Source organism: Peromyscus maniculatus, chromosome 1 (assembly GCF_049852395.1).
Source record: "Peromyscus maniculatus bairdii isolate BWxNUB_F1_BW_parent chromosome 1, HU_Pman_BW_mat_3.1, whole genome shotgun sequence".
Taxonomy (NCBI): domain Eukaryota; kingdom Metazoa; phylum Chordata; class Mammalia; order Rodentia; family Cricetidae; genus Peromyscus; species Peromyscus maniculatus.
This window is the reverse complement of record NC_134852.1, coordinates 118,988,483-119,012,721: the sequence shown is the minus strand read 5'-3', so window position 1 is coordinate 119,012,721 and position 24,239 is coordinate 118,988,483. Positions and strand designations below refer to the sequence as shown.

Genomic DNA, 24,239 nt, shown 5'->3' with positions numbered 1-24,239 from the left:
TGGTGTATTTTTCGCCCCTTGCTCTATTTTTGGTCTTTTTTGTCACCTTGTTTTGGGAGAATTTCTTGTAAACAGCATTTGGTTGTATTTTAATTTTTAACTTACTCGACAATCTGTTTTGCAGTAGGAAAATTCACTCTCTTTGCATTTTCTGTAACATCCTGATGCATGGAACTCCATTGCCACCAGGGGCAGTGGGCAGTGGGTCCGATCTCTTGTTATTGTTCCGGCCCATTCTTGCAGACAAGGCCTTTCCCATCCTGTCTGTTGAGCAAGTAAAGCAGTTCGGAGCATAAAGACTATATAAATGCTAAGTACTAGTCTTACACAGTTACAATAATTTACCCCAAATTCTCTTGCTCCAATTCCCTTTTCCAGAATATCTTCTCCACAATGTGCAAGACCTTATGAAAATGCTTAGGTGCACAGCTCAAGTCCCCTCTGGACACCACTAGATTTCAAGTTCCCGAGAGTAATTTCCTGACAATCCAAGGGTTGAGAGGTGGGATTGATGGGCTAGGAAGATCAATGTCTCCCTACAGTTAGAGCAGCTGTCTCATTCTCTGCCGATGCCACCATGTTGCTGATCCCTATGTTTTTTGTTTTTCCTTTTTTTTCTTTTCACCCAGCAAGGTGACACCTTAGCTTCTGGGGACAGCTGTTTCAGTGGGGGCTTACAAAGCAACACTGTAGAGTTCCAAGTGACCCAGTTTCTTACTTTCACCGCGGTCCCCTTCTCTGCCTAGCAGCCCCTCTGAAACCATTGCTTCCTCCACACTAGGTCTTGCAGACTAGCCTAGTACATTGCCTCTCCCCCAGTTTGCAAACAACCCCCTCCCCCCCACACACACCGATGCTATGGGAACCTCAGCCCTTATGGCAGGTCTGCTCATGTCCCAGTCCCAGCTATGGACTAAGTTCAGAATCTTTCACCAAGATTTTGGGCCTCATGCAAATGCAAGATGGAGCTGGCTATCTGTTGTCATCACCATGCAGTATTAGTTGGTATTCTGTGGGAGCGCTCTCTCTCTCTCTCTCTCTCTCTCTCTCTCTCTCTCTCTCTCTCTCTCTCTCTCTCTCTCTCTCTCTCTCGGGAGCGCTCTCTCTCTCTCTCTCTCTCTCTCTCTCTCTCTCTCTCTCTCTCTTTCTGTCTCTCTCTCTCTCTCTTTCTGTCTCTCTCTCTCTCTCTCTCTCTCTCTCTCTCTCTCTCTCTCTCTCTCTCTCTCTCTTTCTCTCTGACTCTCTTTTCCCTCTCAGCTGGCTCCTTAAGTTTCATACAGGCTCTTGCCACAGTCTGGATGGCTGCAAAGAGGCTGGGGCCTCATGCAGAGTTCCCCATGCTAGCCCATATGGTCCTTTATATCAGTTATCAAAAGATGCCTTTCCTTCTTGGGGTAGGTGCAGCCAGGCACACGGCTTAGGGAGTGAAGGGCAGAGTTTCAGGTCCCAATTGCCCCCTTCACCAGATGTCCTAATACAAAGACCAGCTAGCACCAGTTTTAGGCAGTGGCCCTTCCTGGTCACACAGAGAACTAAACAAAGAGTCTTACATATTGGGCCTGTAGAAGAAATACGCTGTTGGGCTCTGGTCCCAGGCCATCTCTTTGACATCCTGGGAAAACTTGGTGTTCTGCCTCTGAGTCTCCATTTTGAAATATACAGTTCAAAAAAGGAGAACTGAGAGCTGAACGCTGACTCCAGGGCTGACCTCATCCCCATGTCTCCACAGGCTCATGCACACCTCACTCAGCAACCTCAGCCTTCATATACACAGCCACTTGGGGGAATGCAGAGAACAGTGCCTTGGCAGGACTACAAGAACCAGGGAGGGGCCTCTGTGGAGAGGGGTATGAAGAGTCACCAAGGCAGGGGTGCAAGTAGATGGGTCTTCATAAGTATCATCTAAACTGAAGCAAGGGGCATGGTGGTGGCCAGGTGTCCCCAGAACATGAGGAGCCTAAACTGATAGGCTGAGCACTTCCAAGTTTATCTGTTGGACCCTGGAGAGCCATCCCAGATTGTCTGAGCAGGACCTGGGGAGATAGCTCAGTTGCTGAAGCCCTTGCCTAGCAAGGCTGAGGACCTGAGTTCTAAGAGCTGCGGAGACAGAGACAGAAGGAACTCTGGGGGCTCACTGGCCAGCCAGTCCAGCCTCAGAGTTGAGGCCTTGGTTCAACAGAGGTGGACAGTGTTCCTGGAGATGACATCTGAGATTGTTTTGTGGCCTCCAGATGCACGAGCCCACCCACATACATACATGTCCGTGCACCTGAGCATGCATGCGTGCACACACATACACACACCTGCAGGCATACGCACATGAATATATAGGAACACATACATATGCATATGGAAAGATTGTTTAAATTGTTTAAAATCACATTTATTTATTTAGTTGGTGGAGCAGAGAATACATACCATGGAGCACATATTGGAGGTCAAAGGACCACCAACAAGAGTTCATTTTCTTCTTCAGCCGTATGGGTCCTCAGAATCCAACCCAGGTTGCCAGTTGGCTGTAACTGCCTTTGCTTGCTGAGCCAACTCTCTGCAAGCCCCCCCCCCCCCCAAAAAAAAAAAAAAAGATTGTCAGAGCAGGAGAGGCACAAGGTAACATTTGGCACCAGGAAGATGACAATTCTGGAACTGCTTAGGATGGAGAGAAAAAGGAATTGGCAATCCCGCCATGGCACGGATACACCCAGGGCCTCAGCACTACTGGGCACCTAAGCAGCCAATTTGGAGGCACCCTCTGAAGAGGCTTCTTTTCATCACTAAATTGAACATAATTTGTGCAATAATTTCAGAAACTTTCCCAGATACGTTGAGACCATTTGCAAAAATGGAGGAGGGCAAGAGGATCAGTGTGACTCTCCCTCTTCTCCCCACCCCTCCATCAGAATGTGTTTTGATAAGTGGGGCCTTGAGTACAGCATAAGGGCTGCTAAGCCCCCACCACCACCAATTAAATTTTTTAAGCCTCCATGGAAGGAGTGAATATTAGTTTCCTGATTTATAAAAGCCAAATGGATTAAGCTCATTCATTGCCCGAGGAAACAAAAAGGAAATCTTCAATACCTCTGTGCACATTGAGAACTTGAACAATACCAGTCTTTGGAAAGCAGAAACCTAATTTGGGGGAATCAATTACCCTCTGTGTCCCTGCCTCTGTGGGCTCTCTCCCTGGCTCCCTCAATAGAGATTTCCTGGGAGGTAAAATGTAGAGTCGGTCCACTCTAAGCACACCCTCTCTCCAGCTTTGAGACTGGAGGGAAAAACTAGGATGGGGTGGGTGGAGCTGCTCCAATGTCAAGCGTATGTGGAAGTGGGGCTTTCACATTACAGCGGAGAGTGAGGGTAGTATTGGGGGGGGGCGGTGAGAGAGTAAAGGAGCTGGGGTGGGGGTGGGGTGGGAACTCGGGGGTGTATGTAGCAAAGCTCAGTCAGTGCAGGAGCAGGCGGGATGCAGCAGGGAATGGGTAGATGTGGCCTCAGCTGGCTCCAGCCTCCCCCATTCTGTCCTCAGTGCCCCCCACCCCTGCTCCAGCTAGGGTTTCTCTTTCCTAGTCCGCACTTTCCAGGTTTGTAGCTGCAATTCGCTGGACAATAATGAAAAAGGAAGGGGTAGAATGCCAGGGAGTCACATCCTCAAAGTCATACACAGAACCACTCTGCATTCCTCCTGTGCTGGGTCTCCAATTCCGGTCCATAGTCCCAGACCCAGAGCCACACCCAGATCAACTCACACACTGACACACACACACACACACACACACACACACACACACACACACACACACACACACACACAGAGTCCCAAACTGCATACTCCCACATGCGATGGCACAAATGCCACCCTCCCCACACTGGTCGTAAACTCTCCCAGTGGCCCACCACCCCACTCATCCCTCACTCAGGCATGCGGTCACACACGCACATACACATGCACAGAGTCCCTCACACGCACACACTCTGGCTGTGCTTTTGTGTTTTGTCAGAATTAATGAGAAAAGTTCCCGTGCCCTGCGGGTAATTAGTGTCCTTGGAGTTAAATAAGCTAATGGCGGGCACCTCTGGCCCAAGCAATTATGTTTGTGTATTGAATAATTGATTCAAAGGGGGGAAGGGCCGCTAATCAGATCTGAGCATAATGAATTGATTTAATTAACAGGGGAATCTGAGGGGCCCTGGGAAATGCAAGCTGCACTCTGCTGAGAGCGAGCGCGGCAGACTGCAAGAGGGAACCCGCGCGCACGCGGCTGCGGCTGCTGCTCCGGCCCGGGCTCCGGCCCTAGCTCGGGTTCAGGCTCCCGCTCGGCTCCGGCCGGGTCCCGGCAGCTCAACCCACGCGGCTGCGACCCCGCCCGACGCCCGCCCCCCAGCGCGCCGCGCCCTCGCTCGCTCCTCCCGCGCGCCCTGCCCGCGGCGCTGCGCTCGGGGCGCCGCTCCGTCCGCCCCCGTCGGCGGCCGCGGGGCGCGGGGCCCACGCGCGACCGCGGGAAGCAGCGCAGGCGCCCCGTTGGCGACAGTCCGAGCTGCGAGTCCCTCTGCGTCCTCCGCCTGCGCCCGGCTGGAGCCGCCTGGGGACTATGGTGTTGGACCAGGAGGACGGTAGGTGCCCGGGGACACTTGGGAGCAGTGCAGGTTCTGTCGAGGCCACCTCGACCCCAGTGGCAGAGGCCCAGACACCGGTCCCGACTGCTGCTTGGAGCCGGTTGGCGGCTTCCCGGAAGCTCGGAAGCTGGATGTGTGCCCTGGTGTGTGTGTGTGTGTGTGTGTGTGTGTGTGTAGTGGTGTGTGTTTGTGTGTGTAGTGGTGCGTGTGTTTGTGTGTATGTGTGTGTAAGAGAGTATGTGTTGAAGGTGCCAGGCTCTGCATCCCGCTGTGAGGAAGTTCCCCCCCCCCCCCCACCTCTCCGCCCCGCGTCCTAGAGCCTGTGAATAGGGCATGCTCTGGCTAGGAACTTTCTTGCTCCTGCTCTCATCTGGAGAGCATATTAGACCCATGGGGCACAGGCTTCCTCGTAGTACCCATCACCAGCCAGTTTCTGGGCCTCTCTGAGTATTTTCGTTGTTTTTTTTTTCCATACCTCGGTATGGAAGGGATCCCCCAGGGGGGTGCTCGGAGAACTTGGCAAGTGAAGGCTCATTCTAACCAGCGTGGGTCCTTGGGTTCTTCCCATCTTACTGAGGTCTGTGACTTCAGAGCCTACTTGGTGGGTGATGTTGTTTCGTCACCCTGCAGGGCAGGGAGACTGCATGCCATCAGTTCACCCAGGCTACTTTAGTGAGTGTCCTGATGGTTGGGATAGATGGGTGGACTAGCCAAGAGAAGTTTGGGATCCTCGGGGTCTCTTTCTGTTGCCAGATTCCTGGTGATCAGTTTGTATTAACAATATCATATTCCTCTTATTTTGGGCCAGGTGGGTTGGGTTGGGGGGACCAGGATCAGTTGATAGGGTCTTGATCTGCAGTCCAGACTGGTCAAAAACACTGTAACTAACCTAGGCTGGTTTGAATCATACTCCTTTTCTTAAAGAACCCCCACCCCTAAAACTACTGTAAACTTTGGGCCCCACAAAATTTAGGTCTACCCTTGGATCAAACTAACACCCCCTCCATCGTGGGTATCTTGAGAAGCGATCTCTGCATCAGGGCTGAGGACAGACACACAGTCATGCCTGGAGTAGGACATGGTAGGACAGGAGACTCAGAAATGTAGGGTTGGGAGCTGCTGATCACTAGGAAGAGGGCCTGGCTGGCTGGCTTCCTCTTTGGTTTCAGTTACTTGTCTTATCCTACCGTCTCCCCTGTGGTGATCAATGGCCCTGGCTTGTCCAGGGCAGTCTATTTTAGCACACAGACTCTTGTAGCACAGGGAACCCCTCAGCCTTAGGGCAGAACTAGGTCCTTCTAAACCCCTGGCTGTCTGGGGCCTCTTGTACAGGGGTAGGTGGTTTTCATGGAGGGGCACAGTAGATTTGTGCTGATTTAGCTTAGGCAGGTCTAAGGCCTAACAGTTTGTGACTGCAGTTTCTGAGAAGGCCTCTCTGGGCTCTCTAGAATCTCAAAGAGGGAGTTTGCCGACCGCACTTCTCCACGATAAGTTGGTTGGGAATTCCTGTGCACTGGCTGCTTCTGTGTATGAGGCAAAGGGGGAGCATCCGAACTTGGCCAGCAGGCATCCCGATGACACTGCAGATAATGGTTTACTCTGTCCTGTAACTGTCATGTGCACAGGGAAAGAGTCCTCGTCACCCTGAATACCTCTCCAACCACCACTTGGGAGGCCAGTCTGTCACCCCATCTTGGAGATAACTTCACTGTGCTGAGATCAGGGCCCTTAGGCTCAGGCATGTTGGCCAGCCTCTGAAGAGTTCTGGATTATCTCGTCTGCCTGGGCCCTTAGGCATCAAGTGAAACTGTCGTCCCCGTCCCCGACCCCCCCCCCCCCAATGCAGGCACCCTTTTCTCTAGATGTTTCTGCCAGGCACAAGGATGCACTGCGGGGACCTGTTCAGAAATATGTAAGATAGCTAGCAGCCACCCCCATTCTCTTCCAGGCAGCCTTGAGGACTGAATAACTGGTGTCCCCCAGCTGTCCCCAGAGGCATTTCAAGGGCATTTTGGAGCACTCTTGGAGTGGTGTGAAGAGAAGTGGCTCACCACCTGTGGAATGTACTGAGTGAAAACTGCCTCTGCCAGCCAGCCCCAGGGCATCTTAGGATTCCACTCAGACATTGTTGGCATGTCCCTGGACCTGGAAGCTGCCTGAGAGGGGGAGGGCAGGAGAGTGGGACCCACCTATGAGCTTAAGGCCACCCCATAAGTGAAGTCACATCTGGATCCTTCCTAGGTGTGAGCGTCAAGATTCTCTAAATCCCCTAAGACTTGCTGAGTTCTCCCCTCAGAACGAATTGGGATGCCATGCTCATAGCTAGGGTGTAAAGGAAGCATGTAAAGGAAGCCAGAGTGTAATAGGACAAGCAGTCTTCACCTATAGCACCGGTCCCCTGCTGAGATGTCCTACCTGCTTCTGTAGCTCACTGCTTGGTGTCTCAGGCTTGAGAAGCAGGGGTCCTGACTCCTCAAAGGGATGTCAGCCATGTGGCTGCCAGTTGGGTACCTTGGAAGCTGGGGTGAGTTGAGGCACAGACAAGAGAGTGGGAATGTGGTTCCAGCTAATTGAGTCCTGATTTGTGGGTCTGGGTCAGACCCCCCCAAACAAGAAGTGGGCACCTGGAAATCAGGAGGAAGACTACAGACCTTATGTCTCCAGATAGCCCAGAGGTTTCTTCTTCAAGATGCTGCCCTTGCCGGGCCCTGCACTTGCTACATTGATTGGTTTGGGTTCAGAGCGGGGTGGGGGGCTGCACCAGATGGGTGGCGGCAGCAATAATGAAGCTTCCCTCACACCTTGAGGGCACAGCTCTGGCTGCAGTGGCAGGGGAGAGATCAAGCTTGCAGTCCTGAGGGACAGCGAGTCTGAGCAAAATGATATATTTAACATCAAATATACTCAAGGACTATTAGGATTAAGTATTCAAGATGAAGGGGAAAGCGAAACCCTCTGAGCTGCAGATGAGGCATCTCATTAGAAACAGCTGCACTTCAGTTTCCTCAAAGCCTGACTTCCCTGCCTTGGAGTGAGGATGGGCTACAGCCCCTCCCCATACTCCTGTAAAGTATGGGGGCCTCCCAGGATGGAAGGGGCAAGACTTAGCCTCCAGGTCTCCTTTGTATGAGGTAGTGCCCCACCCCCACATTGTCTGGAGCACCAGTTTACCTTTTTATGACACCTTTAGAGACGGAACAGAGGGGACCAGTTCATAAACAGGGAAACTGAGGCAGAAAGTGTAGTGATTGGCCAGCTTTGTCATTTATTAATTGGCAACAAATGGATCGATTCCCATCGATCCCACCCCCAGGAGACTCAGCTTCCTACACCTTGCCAGAGCCACGTTCAGGACCAAGCTCCAAACATATCTATCTGGAGCCCTTCTTGAGCTGAAGAAAATAATTTTCACTCAATTTTAGAGCTCTATAATATTTAGGGAAACAAACAAACAAACAAAAAAACCTCTTGGGGTTTAAAAGTAGGTGGTCTTCCTGGAGTAGGCAGCCTGGACCGGGTTTTTCTGGAAATGTGGTCTAAGAGGAGAAGCACTGGGCCTGCCTTGCTTCCTGCTGTATGAGTTACAGAGCAAGAATTGTCAGCGCCACAACAGAATCTTTGTTTTGTTCTCTGTTGTATCCCCAGAGCCTTAGAATACTGTGTGGCACATAGTAAGTGTTCAGTAAATATTTGCAGAAGGAAAAACGCCTTCAGGCATCTATGCTTGCTCAGAGAGAAGCTGAAACAGGACTTACCCTCTGCACAGAATCAGGGTGCTGTGGGTGGTGGGGATGAGGGTACCAGACGCTGCTGTGATCAGGCATAGTCACTGTGGGACTCACAGTAGGAGGTTTTGTGCCCTGCAGAGGAGTTAACTTTGCCAAACAACTATAGAATCAACTAGAAACCCTCGGCAGAGCTGGTAGAGAGGAGTTATGATCAGAGAAATAGCCCTTCTGTGAGGAAGCAGAAACCAGGCTTGAAGGGGACAGGCAAGGGTCCACCAGACTGCCCTGGGAGACCAGGAAGAAACCTTGGGACCCAAGCGCAGTCATTCGCCGACCTGGAGCGGAGAGGCCTCCAGGTGGCGCTGCAGAGCCGGGCAACCGCGCGTCTCCACTCCCCATTAACCCGGCAGGGAGGGGGGCCTCGGGAAATGTGTGCATTTATTCAGTAGCAGGAGTGCAAACCTCATACATTGAGGGAGAAAGGCAGCGGGAGTCGGCCGCCGAGATTCCCCCATCTCTTTGAATATAATTTCAGATTGAGATTCAGATTAAATCCGAGGGGAAAACACTTTATGAGGCTGAAAGCTGTGTCGTTGCCAGAGCCAGGGTTATGAGCTATCAAATGCAATTACATTAAGACAGATTATACTGGGCAAATTGAGCCATTTAGAAGGTGAGAATCAAAGAAACGGCTCTGATCCTCTCTTCCCCCTTCTCTCTCCCTCTCTCTCTAAATTGCAGTTCGTAGTTCCTTGCAATTCTGAGGCACAAAAGTAGGTGAGACTGCTTTTGTATCTGCGAAGTGCTTCACTCCTGAATGTAATTCTAGCTGAGTGCAATCTAGGTTAAGAGCCGGACAAGCGGGTAATTAGAGCCCGCTCACTGCCGGAGGACCGGCCTCCCAGCCGAAGCGCGCCCGGAGTCGGCGCCCTTTTCCCGGCCGAGCCGAACAGCGGCTGGACACGGAGCGCCCGAGATGATGGTGCTGGACAAGGAGGACGGTAGGTGGCGGGCAGGGATCCCGACGCCCCCAACGCCCTCGCCACGGCGCGCGGGATGCCACGCACCGGGACCCAGGCACACAGACGCGGGGCCACGCCGGATTGTGGAGCCAGCCGGCAGCCCGGGGCGGGAGGACAGACCCGGGTGGGGTGGGCGACGTCCTGGCCTAGCACCCCCAGGTCCCGCGGTCCCCGGGCTGGCGGGCTGGGCGAGGCGGTACGCCGAGGAGAGGAGTGGAGGCTCGGGCTGCCCTCTGGTCTCCGCGCCCTGGCGCTTGACGCTGAGCGTTTGGTCTCTGCGGCTGCTCCTCGCTCACCGCAGCCATCACCCCCGCGCCCGCCGCGTAACTCGAGAGGCGCTGAGCGCCCAGCAAATCAGCAGCTTCGGGGAGAATCAATCGGACTAGAGAGCTTGGGGGCGAGCGGGAGCGCGGAGGACCGCGCGAAAGCTGGGATGCCTGGCAGAGGGGGGAAGGCCAGCTGGGCCCTCGGGGACAGCTAGCTGCCCACGGGCATGACTCGGTGAGAGGGACGTCTCCTGTGCTGGCCACTACCTCACGTCTCCTTGAATGTGAAGGCGGGAGTTTGAGCCAGAGGAAGAATCGTCCCGCCACGGACCAGTAGCACTCCAGAGGGAGTGGTTTGAGGGTGGCCCGGATGTATGATCAAGAGCCTGGGTGCATTCAGTAGGGCTTCGGAGCTGAGAGGGTCACCTGGCTATAGTACGCCACTAGCAGGTGGTCTCAAAGACCCCAAAGTCTTTTTGGCTGGGAGTGCCTTGCAGTAAGTGGCCTCAAAGGTTGGGGAATACTGGCTGCCTTGGCGGTAAAACGCAGCATGTGTCCTGTGACCTAAGACAGGCACCAAGGTCCAGGGAGTGCTGTCTCAGGCCCTTGGCCCCTGTAGGGAAGGCTTGTATGTTCTATAGATTCTGTAGGGAGAGCTGGGCAAGACTGTTGGCAAGACCACTGTTGCTGGCATTTGGGTGGGGACTGGAAAGGCTAGAAGTAATGGGACATCTCCAGGAATCCATCCCCAGGAATCCTCCACTGGGTCTGTGCCTTCTGTCCATGGAGACATTGTTGCCATGGCTACTGCTGAAACCAGAAAGTTAAGTGACTTGTTCAAGGTCATACCGGATGTTCACTTGGCTGCTGTTTCATCCAGCTATCCCAGTGTAACTATACCTTCTGAGAGATCAGCAGAAGAGTGCCTTTAAAATGTCTGACCTGGGTAGATGTATGCTGGGAAGACATGGGACCAGGAAGTCCCCCAAAGACTGCTTGGTTCTTGGCATGAATGAAGGAAGAGATAAAAAGAGGGGCTCTAGATGGTTCTGGGCTGGCTGGAGGATAACAGCAGATTCTCCTCTATTCACAGACCCTCCCCTGGAGCTCCAGAAGGCCATCAGCACTGGGCTGGAGCTGTTTTATATAGAATGCAAAGGAGAAGGAGAGGCCTGGGATCAGGCCAGACAGGGAGAGAAGAGCCATTGATTTGGCTGCTTTCGTCAGTATTTCCTTATCCTGTGTTACTTCAGATCAGTCGTGCCCAGCTCCAGAGTTTTCTTTTTTTAAAAAGGGTGCAAAGGGTCCTTTTTTTGGTGTCTACAGGGACTGTCACTATGAGAAGCAAGTGGAAATCAAGGTGCATCTTTGACCAAAGTTATTCCACATTCTTGGCTCCCCAGGCCTAGAACCCAGAAGACCTGAGTTTTGTGTGTAGGAGCCTTCTGTCCAGGTACATTAGTTGTTATGTTGGCAAAACGGCATTTCCACCTCTACCCAGGATCTGTGCCCTAGAAAGGCTTGGGCTCTGGGGACAATGCTAAAGGCAGTGGGTGTCTGCAGACCTTCAGACTGCTGTGTAATTGGATATCCTGGGCATGTGATGCCCATGCATCCCCTTACTTGTGCGATCAAACAACATGGTGCCCTTCCCCATTGGCACTGCTGGTCTCAGAGATCCAGGACAACATAAGGAAATCAGGTGCTGGGGTCCTGAAGGTTGGGCATCTTCACTGGGGGATGGAGAAAAGCTGTGTATACACTCAGCTGCCTCTCGGTACCTACTGCCTAACTTCATATACACTTCTGCCCTCCCAGAATGTGGCCACCTGGACTGTGTGGCAGATGTGGTGCCCTAGGCTCTTAGGGGTGTGTTCCTCAGTGCTGCACACGACACCCATTGTCTGGCAGCCGCAGGACCTCGGGGCTCCTATTAGTCTCCTCCAACACCTTTTTTTGTGCCCGGCAGCATCTTGTTGAGAGAGGCTGGGCTCTTCTGGTTGAAGTCGGGTCTGCCAGCTACAGAGGACCAAAGCCCTCTCTCTGCTGGGCTGCAGGGCTTTCATGTTGCACTTCTGAAAGATAATAAAATATCAATCGTTTTGCCCTAGCAACGGGTTTAAGAGACTTTCTGAAGTATTGAATCGTCAGAAAAAATTTTTTTTTTTTTTGCTTTTAAGCACAGTGCATTATTAATAAAGTAATCCATTAGGTCGAGCAGTGAAGGGTCACCACAGAGACAGAAAGATCTGTTTTGCAAATGGTTAAACTTCGGGTTTTAAGATTAATTGCTTTCATTTGGACGCTTGCTCTTGGCCTAGCCATCTCCACTTTACTGGAACTCAGTGTCTGGGCTTTCTAAATGCTGCCCAGTCTCCCTGTCAGCAAAAGGGGAGGCACGCTCCAACTCTCCTGGAAAACCAGCCCTTTCCCTGGCACCTGCAGCTGGGGCTGTCACCAGGCTATGGACTTTGAGTGTGGGCAGGGGAGACTGAAGTCCCAGGGCAGCAAAGAAAACTCCTGCCCTGAACCCTGCAAATCAGATTTGACCTTCACTGATGGAGAAGAGGCCCCCGGAGTGGGGACACACTGAACAGTAAGAGCTTGAGCTGTGGGGGCCTGGGCAAGCGAGGACGCTGAAGGCACCCCGCTGGGAGTGCCAGCATGTTCTCAGAGGCATGCTGGAGCAGGGCTGGTCTGGGTCTAAACTGCCTCTGTAAAAGCCCAGCAGGATGGCTTGGGTGACCACAGGAAGCAGCAGGCACATTGTGGAACTAAACACCAGACATGATTCCCAGAGCATTTCTAATAAGTTAAAAAAATGCTTAAGGAGGAGTCGAGCTGGGTTGAGGAAGACCAGACAGCAGAGTCTTCAATTGTTAATGACTGCTAGGAACACAGCCTGGCCAGCTGACTCAGTTTGTCTTGAGAGGTTGCTGCCAGCGGGACCTCCTGGTCTGTCCCATCATGCCCTGGAGGTGGGGAGCAGGCCCCTGTGCTGTTCCATGGCAGAGCCCAGTGGGTACTACAGCCTTTTAAGAGCTAGTAAAGGCCTGGCATGGATGGCAGGGCGAGGACTACACCTGGCACTCACCTAATGCCCGGCAGGAGGGGTTGTCTTCATCCATGCCTGCTACAACTAGTCTCAGCAGCAGCGCGCTCTGCTGAGAGGGCTCCGTCGCAAATCCAGAGTGGCAGGACAGTCACTGCCCGCTCCTGTACAAGCTCAGCCAGGCAGAGAGTCTGTGAAGAGGGGGCTCCCCCACCCCTCCTGGAACACTGGGCAAAGAGGCAGGTGTTCCACTCAGTTCCCCTGCCCCTCCATTCATTCGCCCACACAGAGGACTGAGGGGGGTGGGGGACAGGGAAACAACATAAATTGGTCTGTCGTCCAGAATCCATGTCTCACTAATGTACCCAGATTAACTCAACTGTAAATTGTCTCCTTGGATGGCGGTGTCTTGCTAAAAGTTTCCCATATGATTCATGATTTGGATTGCTTTTAACGGCTATTGGCTAAGCAAGCCGGTGACTGTACAAGGTGATGCAATTGGCATTAGCGAGGGGAGGCACGGGAGCGTGTAATGCAGTCAATACTGCATTAACTACTGATGCCCAATTACAGGGAGCCTTTCAGGAGCATTAAGACCAAGGGAAGCTGAGATCACTAGCCGCTGCTCGCCTAAAAGCTTCACCCTTTGCGCGCCGGAGCTCAGCACTGGCACGGACACCTGCTTGGCCTCTGTGGCTGCAGGGGCTGTCTCCCTTGCTCCCTCTCTCTGAATGTGCCCTACAAACATGCTTATAGCACATGGAAATATGCTAGGGTCTGCCTCTCACCTCTTCTGAGGATTCATTTCCTCCCCTACCCCCTGTCCCATAGAAATCAGGACTGGTCACAGTCCAATCTCGCTTTCTTCAATTTAAAGAGCCTCTCAGCATTTATGGATAGGACTTGGAAGTGATTTACTTTGGTCTTTCACCCTTAGAACAGAAGGATGATTGCTGATGAACATTGGTGACAAGACCCTCTGTGGTCCTGGGAGAAAGACTCAGGAGATTGAGCCTCATCTGGGCTGCCTGCTCAAGGCAACCTGTGTTGGGAAATGGCTGTGGAGGCATGGGCTGGGCCATCTTTCAGCAGATGACAGAGCTGTGGTGATGTAACTGAGGAAGTGGAGCCATGTTGGAAGAGTTCTAAGCAAATGCAGATTCAGAGATTTGGGGCTCCCCCACCACCACCACTGGAACTGTATCTTACAATACAAACCTATCTCTCTCTATGTAACAGGGAGGCCAAATTATTGCTTGGGTCAATACCCGAGGCACAGGGCCTCCCAGTAAATTCAGATCAAGGCATTAGACAGACTGAAAGTTAGAACAGATGGTAGAGAAAGGGGTATGGGTATCCACCCCAGTGTGCCAGGGCATTAGACCTGCTGTAGTCTCTACCATTTTTCTGAGTTCTGCAGTGCAATGTGTGTTCTGTGTGCTGTGTTCTGCCCAATGCTGAGGTGCTTTGCCTCCGTACCCTCCCATGTCTACAATGAGAACTGCTCCATCTACCTAGATTGTCACCAGAGTTAAATGAGGTACTGTCAGTGAACATACTCTGTCAATAGGAGACTCCATGGCCATGGGAGGCATCGCTGCCCCTGCTAGCTTTCAGTACAGTCTGAAATAAGCCCTGGGCCCAGTCCAGTGGCCTGTTCACTAATGAAAACTGGGCCCTTCTCACTGTTCTCCTGGTTTTTGGTCACTGCTGGGAGACAAACTACCTTTACTTCTTAATAGTATCTGGATTCTCAAGGCAAGTGGCATCATTGGGAAAAGCCTTCATGAACACTTTTCTCAAGTCCTTGCTTTATATGAGGGGGGAGGTAGATTGAGGGTCAGAGAAAGCAAGAGAGTAATCTAGGATTATGTGGAGAGATATAGCCCAGAGCTTTGGTGTCTTTCTGGTTTCCATGTCCTGGCCCCAAGGCATGGTGAATCTGGGCACAGATCATCAGATGAACTAGAACAACATGCCTGCCTGGGTGTCCTAGTCATGGCCCTAGGCAAGTTACTGATACCCCAGGGGACTGTCCTCAGATGTAAGGCTTCCTAGAAGGTGCCGATAGGCACTCATCTGTCCTGAGCCTTTTGGACTGAGAAGGCCCATGCATGTGTATGACATATAGCCCATCTTGTCTTCCTGCCTATCTTAGTTGCATGGAGATGAGATACATTGAGGCATGCAAGAGAACTCCCAATGCCAGGCTTGCTAGGTCTTCCTAAAACAAGGCCCCCTGACAGGTCTCTACTCATGCTACAACCGTATGAAGTGAAGGCAACTTGGAATTCTTGCAAGAGTGGATTTTGTGCATTGCTTCCAACTCTGAGCTCAATGACATGACATCAGCAGCTTGGAGTTGGTCACAGTATGAATAGTTGTACCAGGAAAACTGGCAAACAGTACATCAGGTCTTTTTCCTGGAGCGCTGATGGCCTAGCATGTCTTAGCATGTGTCTAGGTTGCATTTAAGTGGGATTTTGGACCTACCCCTCTCTCTTCTGACACTGACATCTTCCATCTCATCTACCATCTGTCTCTTGATGCTTATTACAGCCAGACAGAATGCCACTCTGACATTCATTCTGCCAAAGGCTGATTGCCACCCCACCCGTGACCCTAAGCAATGTAGACCTAATACATCCACGCTGGCTTGCGTTCATGTGGTTCCAGTGTTTGTCTCCATCCCTTTACTCCTGTTGTTCCCCTGGCCCTACACACCATTCCCCCATAGCTGGCCTTGCTCAGAGACAGTGTCTACCTAATAATAAGCTTGCCTGTCATTGGTTAGCTTGTGTTTATGTTCTAAAGCTGGAGCCTACTGGGACTGATATAGCTGGAGACAAAAGCAGGTGGTGAGAGGAGTGAGCAGGCTGGACCAGGTTTCAGGGGCAGATGCCTAATGTGAAGGCCTACTAGGCCACATCACTAGCTCCTTCCTTCTGTCCTTTCTCCTAGGGATCAGGTGGGCTTTCCTGAGGGACCTGATGATTTCAGTGCAGTCTACTAGAGCATAGTTCAGAAGACCTGAGTGGTCCTTGTTGGGAGCTATGTGACCTCAGACAACTCACTGGGTATCAGTTTTCTTGTTTCTACAACATGAGCAGTTCCTGGTATCTATTGTTCACGGATGCAATACACCAGGATGCCTCATGCCTGTGTGAACTGATATTCTTCTCTGCAGTATGATTTTCTTGGTCCTTAGGTATCATAAACATGCAGCAGCTTTCTTTTTACTGAACTCTATGTACAAGGCATTGCCCAATACATACATACCAGTGATGGCTACATCACCAACTTAGTGGTTTGAAACAATAAGCATTTATTTAGCTCACAAATCTTTGGGTTGGAGAGATTTAAGCTGGGCTCGGCTGGGGAGTTCTTCTGCTCTCAGCTGGGCATATTTAAACCTGGAGGATGGAGAATGGCTGCTCAGTTAGATGCTGGGGTAACAAGACTCAAGTCCCTCATCTTCTAGTCATGTCATCTGGCTAGTTGTCGTGACAGAGACAGGTCTACAGAGAATGAATACATACCAGGCTTCTCAGGGCCACTGTCTGGCATGGGAATATTGTCACTTATGACACATTCCACTGGCAAAAGCAAATCACAAGGTCACCCCAGGTTCAAGGGCTTGGGGAACAGACTCTACTCTTGAAGATAGTAGGTGGCAGCTTATATCATGAAGGGCATGGCTACCAAGAGGTATGGAGATCAGGCAATTTTGGAACCAGCCTACCATCCATCCCCAACATCCTCCCTAATCTCATTCAGTGCCTATAGCAACCTTAGGAAGAAGCCACTCTTCTTACCCTCATTTCTCAGATGAGAAAGCATAGTACAAAGAACTGGGTGGATTGGTCCCAGACTCCACAGCCTGCTAATGCCTGGGCTGGGCTGTGAAACCAGGAGATCTGATGGTGGATCCCTGAGCTCATTCTCTGGCTTGCTGGCTCCCTTTCCCATCTGCCACCCTTGGGGCTGAGGAGAACTCCTGGTAGAGCCCATTTGAGGATGACCTGGAGTGGGAAGGAACTCTCTAGGTGGGCTCCATGTATGTGCCCGTGTGTGTGTGTGTGCATGTATGTTTGCATGCTCTCTGGAGCCCTGGGCCCACCCCTCCAAGGGCAAGCTTGGGGGTAGGAGCATTATGAGCCCATCTCCCCTGCTTCTTCCTGCCTCCACTCTCCGTCTTGCGACATCACAGGACTGTCTGGAAGGGGGCGAAACTCCATAGTTAGCTTTACCTGGAGCACGTATGCAGATGCAGGACACACCGAAGTCATCAGTTGGCCCCTGGCCTCAAAACAGGGCAGTAAGTGGGCTGGTGAGAGGCCTGTGTACATTCATAAACCAGCTGATTGAAAAGCAATATTTCAGATAAATACAAGCCAGCGATCTATCAGTGGTTGTAATAAAACCCAGGCTTCAGGCTGTGATTTTATTTTGAAATAATAAGAATTGCTTGATTCTTTTTACTTGAGTTACCATGGTAATTCCGGCGTGGAGCGGTGTTATATTGATTTAGAAAGTGGACAGTAATATTTCTTTTGTGTTATTCTGTTTCTAGGCCTTGATTTCTAATTTCTACTTGGAGATTACTTTTATAAATTTCTTAAGTCCTTCCACTTTCTCCCCCCCCCACCCTCACAGTATAATTTTCCTCTCATGCGCCACGATGTTCTGAGCTTATTGGTTTGCTCTTATTTTAAATTAAACTTGCTGGTTTCAAATATTGAAATGACATCTTTGTCTGTGTCTGTACTTTGGTTTAGCAAAATATTACAGTCTGACGCTCTCTGCTTAATAATTTAAGGGAGGCTTTCTGTCGGCCCTCACTGGGTGCTGATAACTTATGACTCAACCGACGCAGGCCTTAAACTCGTGACATTTTAATATTGTGTGGCGGGAGCAGCCACCCCTCTGCTCTCGGTCTCTGTGGAGAGAAATCCACATGGTACCCCAGAAAGGAGTTTTAATAATTCAGCCTTGCTGGTTGGCTCTCTGTGACTCCACTGGAAAAAGGGGGGAGAGCCATGCTTTCTAGAGAAGTCAGGCAACGCTAGCCTGGATGCTCAGGACCTACAGCCAGCACCCTGCCCCAACCCCACTCCCCTTCCTTCTTGGATCTAGAAATAAACCACCATGCATAGTGTCAGATGGGTAGGGCTGCCTGTGAGTGCCAGAGAATGCTTGCACTCTCTGATTCACTGTTTTATCTTGGAAAACAAGTGCATCTCACACAGGTTTTAGCCAGATAGACTAGGTTCAAGTCCCACTTCCTCACACTCAATAGCCAGGCCTGTCCTCCAGAAAGAAGCTTGTAGCTCCAGACCACAGGGTAGGATGTGTCTTCAGGCCTGAACAGTGGTAGATTAGTTGCCACTGGGTAATGAAGAGCTTGGAACTTAGCACCTTGACACAATACACAGCTGTCATTGCATTTCTATGGGACAGGCAGCTGGGGAGGTTTGACTGGATCCTCAGAGCCTCTCGGAGATGGGAAAGAAAGATGTCTGTCAGCCATCTACCTGGGGCAATGACCACCTTTCAGCTCTCTTATTTGCCTGTAAAGATTCATTTCACAGGTGGATTGGACTGGAGGCCTCTCTGGCTGCCTACTACCATCGATTCCATTCCTACGGGCCTCAGCAGCTCACAGCAGCCTCTGCGCTATGGCAGCTTGCTTCCTGAAAACCAAGAGACTAAGAAGGGAGTCACAGTCAGCTTCTTCTACAGCTGCGCCTTAGGGCCCAGGTGTCCAGTAGGCTACATGCACTGTCCCCAGTCCTACGAAGTTCACCTTCTATCAGGAAGCCACAGTCTTAAAATCAACCAACCAGCCAACCAACCAAGCCAGGGCCTCATATAGCCCAGGCTGGCGTTGATTTCCTGATCCTCCTCCTTCCACTGCTCCATTTTGTAGAGGAATAGGTCACTCCAGGAGTAGGAAACACACTCATCTGGAGTATCCCAGAAAGTGGGTGAGTGGCAGGGCTGGAATGAGGCCCCTGCCTGTCAGGAGCATGGGGAAATTGGTGACATGACTGACTCTAGTGTTATAAACGGATGGCTGTCACACACACACACACACACACACACACACACACACACACACACACACACACGTGTACACCTCTACCTACTCATGCACACATAGACTTTCTGTCTGGATCTGGAGGTTTCTGGACTTTGGGGTTTCTGTTTTGTTTTGTTGTTTTGCTCTCTGATAGGTGGCAAATGTGCTAAGACCAGTTAGGGGCCTACAGAGCAGTTGTCTGTTAGGACTCAGTTGCCCAGAGTCTGCCCTCTCCCTCAGCACCTTGGAGGAGGTGAAGGTGGTCCCTCTTTGAGCCAGCCTACCTGGAGCTGGGAGCTGGTAGGGCTCCCATCCCTAGTGGCTTTGCTAGGAGAGGTGAGGACAGACCTGAAAGGCAGCCTAGGCAGAGATGGCTTTACAGTTCTCTGCGAGGGAACAGGACTCCTGCAGACTAGCGCACTCCCATGGGTGCCTAGGCAGCACAGAGCTGAGAGCCGGAACTCCAGCATCGCCATTCCTGGCCCATTGCCTAGTAGTAAGTCCTTGGGCAGGTCCTGTCCCCACTCACACTGGCAGGGTGGCCGGCTGCAAAAGCAACCTGGACAGTTGGGCTCTTTGCTTGTTGATGGGAGGCTGCCTCTTCCAGGCAGCTGCACACCCGCCTCCCCTACCCAGAAGCCATTTACCATCTGTGAGGCCTCTTCTTGGCAGGGGCCAGGACCCTGGGGAGCATCGGGCAGGGGGCAGGGCTCCCTGGGGCACCTGGTTGCAACCTGGCAGCCGCCCAAGTGCAGAGTGTGGCGTTTTCACCTGCCCGTTCGCCCCAAGGATGTCTTCACGCTGCTCTTTGATCTCAGGCGGACTCGATCAAATTCATGGCAAAGCTGTCTTACCCACAAGAATAATATCTCATTAGTATTATTGAAAATGCAAAGTAAAAAAAAAAAGAACCCAGGAAAAAATTAAAATCGGTTGAAATAATTAACACAAAGTAAAGCTGGCAACGGTGAAGGCTGCACCTGGTAAAATATGTTATTGACTAAAAATTGACAGAAGAATTGAATCTTCTTGACGAAATTTAGATCTGCAGAAGTTGGCTCGGGAAATATTTTTCTGTGAGAAATCGTCACAAAAGAAGTCTCAATGGTGACAAACACTCTAATTTATAAGATTTGATACGAGCTAAAAACAAGTCATAGACTAAGAAGTCACTGAAAAATTAAAAAAAAATGGATCTTGATGAAAATAATACCAATACAATTAAAATAGGGGGTGTGGCTTCATACTATTGAACAGAAAAATTGATCAAGAAATCCAGTTGACCTAATGAAGCTTATTAAGAATTACTTTCTAATTAAAACCGCCACCATTGGTATAGTTATCAAAACGCAGGGGTCAAGAACCAGGTCCTAATAGCAGGGGTTTAGTTACTTCATTTGGATGGGTAGTGAGTTAATAGGTGAAGGAGGTCCAGAGTGGAAGGGCAACATGGATCATAAGGACTCACTGTCCCAGAGAGAGAATGAGGGGGTGGCCAGAGAGATCTGTAACTGGAGCTCGCAGCGTCGTTGGGATGACCACACTGGCGATCACTGACAGAACCACACCATTGTGAGCTGTGCCTTGGTTAGGAGTGAAGAGTCGCCTTGAGGTCAATGGGAGTGCTCTGGGGGCTCTAGGCAGACTCCAGACACTTTATCAGATCATTTGGACCTCTCTGTGGAGAATGGCCTGGAAAGGATAAAACTAAAAGCAGAGAATGGGGCATAGAGTGGGAGAAAGGGGTCCTCTTTCAGCCTCGCAGACGATCACTGGCCACTCTTCCAGCTTACATGTCCTTTGTACCTGCCTTTAGTTTCCTTCCTAGCTTGTAGTCTGGGCCTGTGGAGGAGACAGTGGAGAGGAGTCTGCTTTGGTTAGGAAGGAGGCAGTTAATGTCTACCCACAAGGGGAAGAACCCCCAAGGTTCTGTGCCCAGACACTGCAGATTTGAAGTCTGTAGAATCTAAAAGAAGTAACAGCCCCATGCAGGTCTGACTACTGAAGAGGTGGCTTGCGGGCTTAGGAGGTGGGAGGTGGCAACCATAGCTTTTATCCCACTCCTGCTCTGCCACCCCATTTGTGAGATCTCAGGGAATTGTTCTGTTACCCACTACAGGGTGACCCTGGACAGACCACTTAACTTCTCTGATCTCTGGTTTCCTTACATATAAATTAGGACCTAGAGATGGGTGGTGGTGGTGCACGCCTTTAATCGCAGCACTCGGGAGGCAGAGGAAGGTGGATTTCTATGAATTTGAGGATAGCCTGGTCTACAGAGGGAGTTCTAGGATAGGCTCCAAACGCTACAGAGAAACCCTGTCTCAAAAAACAAAACAAAAACAAATTAGGACCTAGCGCATGTTGATCGTTCCCTGAATGGATCCCAGATGAGAGACGGTGTTGTCATGTGCTTTGTCATCTGTGGCACTGTGTTCCCTGGGGCACTGTTGGTGGCTTTGGAAAGACATGAGTACCCGCCATACCACCGGCCACCTCTTCTAGACATCGCCTCCTCAGTCCTAGGCTCCCTGGAGAAGTATCGAGTAGCTTTCCAAAGGTGCAGTTTCCTGAGCCAGCACCCCATGACGAGTCCATAGAGACCCACAGGAGCCAGCCTCGTGCTTAGGAAATGGACACATAGTGGTTGATATGAAAGCCCAGACATCCTTCTCAGACATCCCAGAGCTGTGCTGACCCCTTTCTGAGGCAATTTCCATAGGTGAGAGGCATGGAGACTGGCCTGCCTTTGTGGAGATGAGCTGTTGACACATTCCTCAGCCCAGATTCTGGGGCAGGTGGCCATTTCCTGCCACACTGTATGCCTGACTCCTCTTGCTGGCTAAAATGCGCTATCGTTTTGATCCTCTTAGACTGACCCCTCCAAGGACATTCTTGCCTCCTACCCTCCTGGCCATGTGCCTGGGATCTGAACCTTCACACCCTGCCCAAGGCGAGGCTCACAGGCCCCAGGAAAGGGTACCATCTCTCTCCAGTCTCCACTACACCCTAGTCATTGTGCACATATTATATACTTCTGATGGCCCATCGGGAGTATGCCACTCTTCACATACCATTATGCACAGTCACACCACCCCATATAGAACAGATTCAAGATTCTGAAAGGAACCCTCCCTCACAGGCATGCCCTCTTTGCAGACGGCATGATCCTTGAAGGACATAGAAGCTTCAATAGCAAGCCCGTCCCCGGTGGTCTGGTGGTTAAGATTTGGCACTCAACAGAGTCCTGGGAAGATAAACTAGTACAATGAGTTTATCATTCCTTTTCAGGATCCAGTAATATTCTACTGTATGTAAATATATTTTTTATTCATTTGTCAAGTGATAAATGATAGACATTTGGATTATTTCTACTTTTTTGGCTTTTATACATGTTGTTCAGACCAATGTTTTCATTTCTCTTGGACATATACTTAGGAGTGGAATTGCTGGGTCATATGGAAACTCTGTACTTAGAGATGTTTGTTGTCGGTGTGTGTACACATGTGTTTTTGAGGGGATGTGTGCATGCCATGGCACATGTGTGGAGGTCAGAGGACTACCTGAGTTATTGGTCCTTGGTTTTGCCTTATTTGAGACAAGGCCTCTTGTGGTCACACCAGGCTAGATGGACTGTAAACTTCTGGGGATCTTGCTGTCTCCACCTCCCAGCTTCCTGTGGGAGGACAGAGATTACAGATTCATGCTCCACTGTGTCTGGCTTTTATGTGGGTCCTGGTGATCAGTGCTTTAACCACTAATCCACCTCTGCAGCCTCAGATACTTGTTCTTAAATGAACAGTGCTTGGGAATATTTATGGACGAAGTTCCCTAGCTGTCTGAGTTGTGGAAGTGAGGTTACCTGCCATCTGATCCCTGCCTGGGTTCTGGGATTCACTGTAACCTTTCTAGCCTCAGTGTTCTGATCTGTGAAATAGGGCCAGTGCTCTTTCAGCTTGCCTCAAGGGCTTTGAAAAGTCATCACTACTTGTGTGGTGTATGAAGAATTACAGGATGGTCTTCTTGCTTTCACTGTTTATATTCTTTTGCCCTGTAAATTGGGTATGGCTGCTTCTGTTTTGCTGATGCAAAAGCTGAAGCTCTCAGAGAGGCTAAAGAACCAATCTGCTTTGTTAGCCCATGGCAGAACCAGAACTTGAACATAGACATATCAGAATCCTTAAACTCTGGCTGATCCCTGCCTCAAATGCATCTTGGTGGAAGGCTCCCTGAAGCTTCTGCTTACTCCTGAGCACAGGAGATGAGCGCTCAGATACAGTCAGGTGTAGGCTCCAAAGCAGAACATGCTAGAGAGAGAACAAAGACTCTGCCCAAGTCCTTATTTTTAGCTGTGAGGCTGTGGAGAAATTGCTGCACCTCTCTGTGCTGCATTTCCCCATCCCAGAAGCTGAAGTACCCATAGCAGAGCACCACCCTGGAAGGGGCACACAGGAAGTGTCCCCCACAGACGACATTAGGTAAAGCACTCGGCGCGGTTGAAGCGGACAGAAGACAGTATGGGACCATCATGGAGAAGTGACTGGCTTTAGGCTGCTCAGAACAAGCTTGAAGGAAGAGATTCTGCTCACACTGACTGGGAAGGTTGGAGGCACCTGGGAGATTCCAGTGTTTGCCAGTCCGGGGCTGCCAGAAACCTGGAGGGGTTTGCAGGAGTCCCTGGAGAAGAGATGTGAGCATCCCCCTCTGTTACCCCTGATCCTCAACCCCCCCACACACACCCTGCCTGCTGATGCCTGAGGTGAGGGGGCTTGCCTGACTGCCTCAGTTAGCCCGAGCAGTAATAAAACACTTTAAATTTATTGTGACATTTGGATTTAATTAAAAAGTACATACTTAGAGAAGTAGAACATAATGGGGAGAGAGACAGGGTGGCTTTTCCCCTCCTTTCTTCCCCAAACTAATTAGCGTTGTATTTTAAATTGTTTATGTGCCGCTAATCATCGTAATAAATCATTTATACTGAAAAAGACACACTCGGCTGTGCCCGCCGCGCGGGTTCCGCTCGCCGGGCTCTATCGCGAACAAATTGATCTAGAAGTGAATTTATTAACCACTGGGGAAGAAATCATTAGTGCTTTCTCTAAACATTCCCCAGGTACGCTTTATCGCCACAGTTTATGCTGTAACTAAAAGGAGCATTACCCAGGCCTTCCCTGCAATCTCCTTGCAAAGCCAGCAGCCCACTCCCAAGCTAGGGGGTCCCTGCCTTCCCTCCCCTATATGGTCTGGAAACCCCAGCCTCTGTTGCCAGTGTTCCTTTTTAAATAAGGAGGTCCCCGTGAAGCATGCACAAGACCCTGATGTTCCTGTGGCTGTTTGTCCCCTGCTGAGTGCTTCATGGTCATTGGGGTTTCTGCCGTAGGACCAGCGTGGTGTAAAGAGGCCTGAGGTTTTGGAGAAGTGGGGAGGCTGTTTGCAGGGATACTGGGATCAGAAGCTTGTTAGAGGGTAGCT

The 24,239-nt window shown here is 50.8% G+C and overlaps 1 protein-coding gene across 3 annotated transcripts in view; it reads left to right on the top strand.

Moving 5' to 3' along the window:
- Nucleotides 1-4,425: 4,425 nt before the first annotated feature.
- Nucleotides 4,426-24,239, top strand: part of Lmo1 (LIM domain only 1) — a 36,738-nt gene continuing 16,924 nt past the window's right edge. Inside the window, exons 1-3 of one of the 3 annotated variants that reach the window (XM_076549956.1) lie at nt 4,428-4,611; nt 9,084-9,343; nt 10,957-11,083. Coding sequence is in view for 2 of the 3 variants with exons in the window: in XM_006978562.4 (XP_006978624.1) it covers nt 9,319-9,343 (25 nt within the window). In the remaining variant the exon portion in view is untranslated. Of the gene's footprint in view, nt 4,612-9,083; nt 9,344-10,956; nt 11,084-24,239 lie in introns of all 3 variants that reach the window. The other 2 variants (XM_006978562.4, XM_015997281.3) reach the window with 2 other exon arrangements.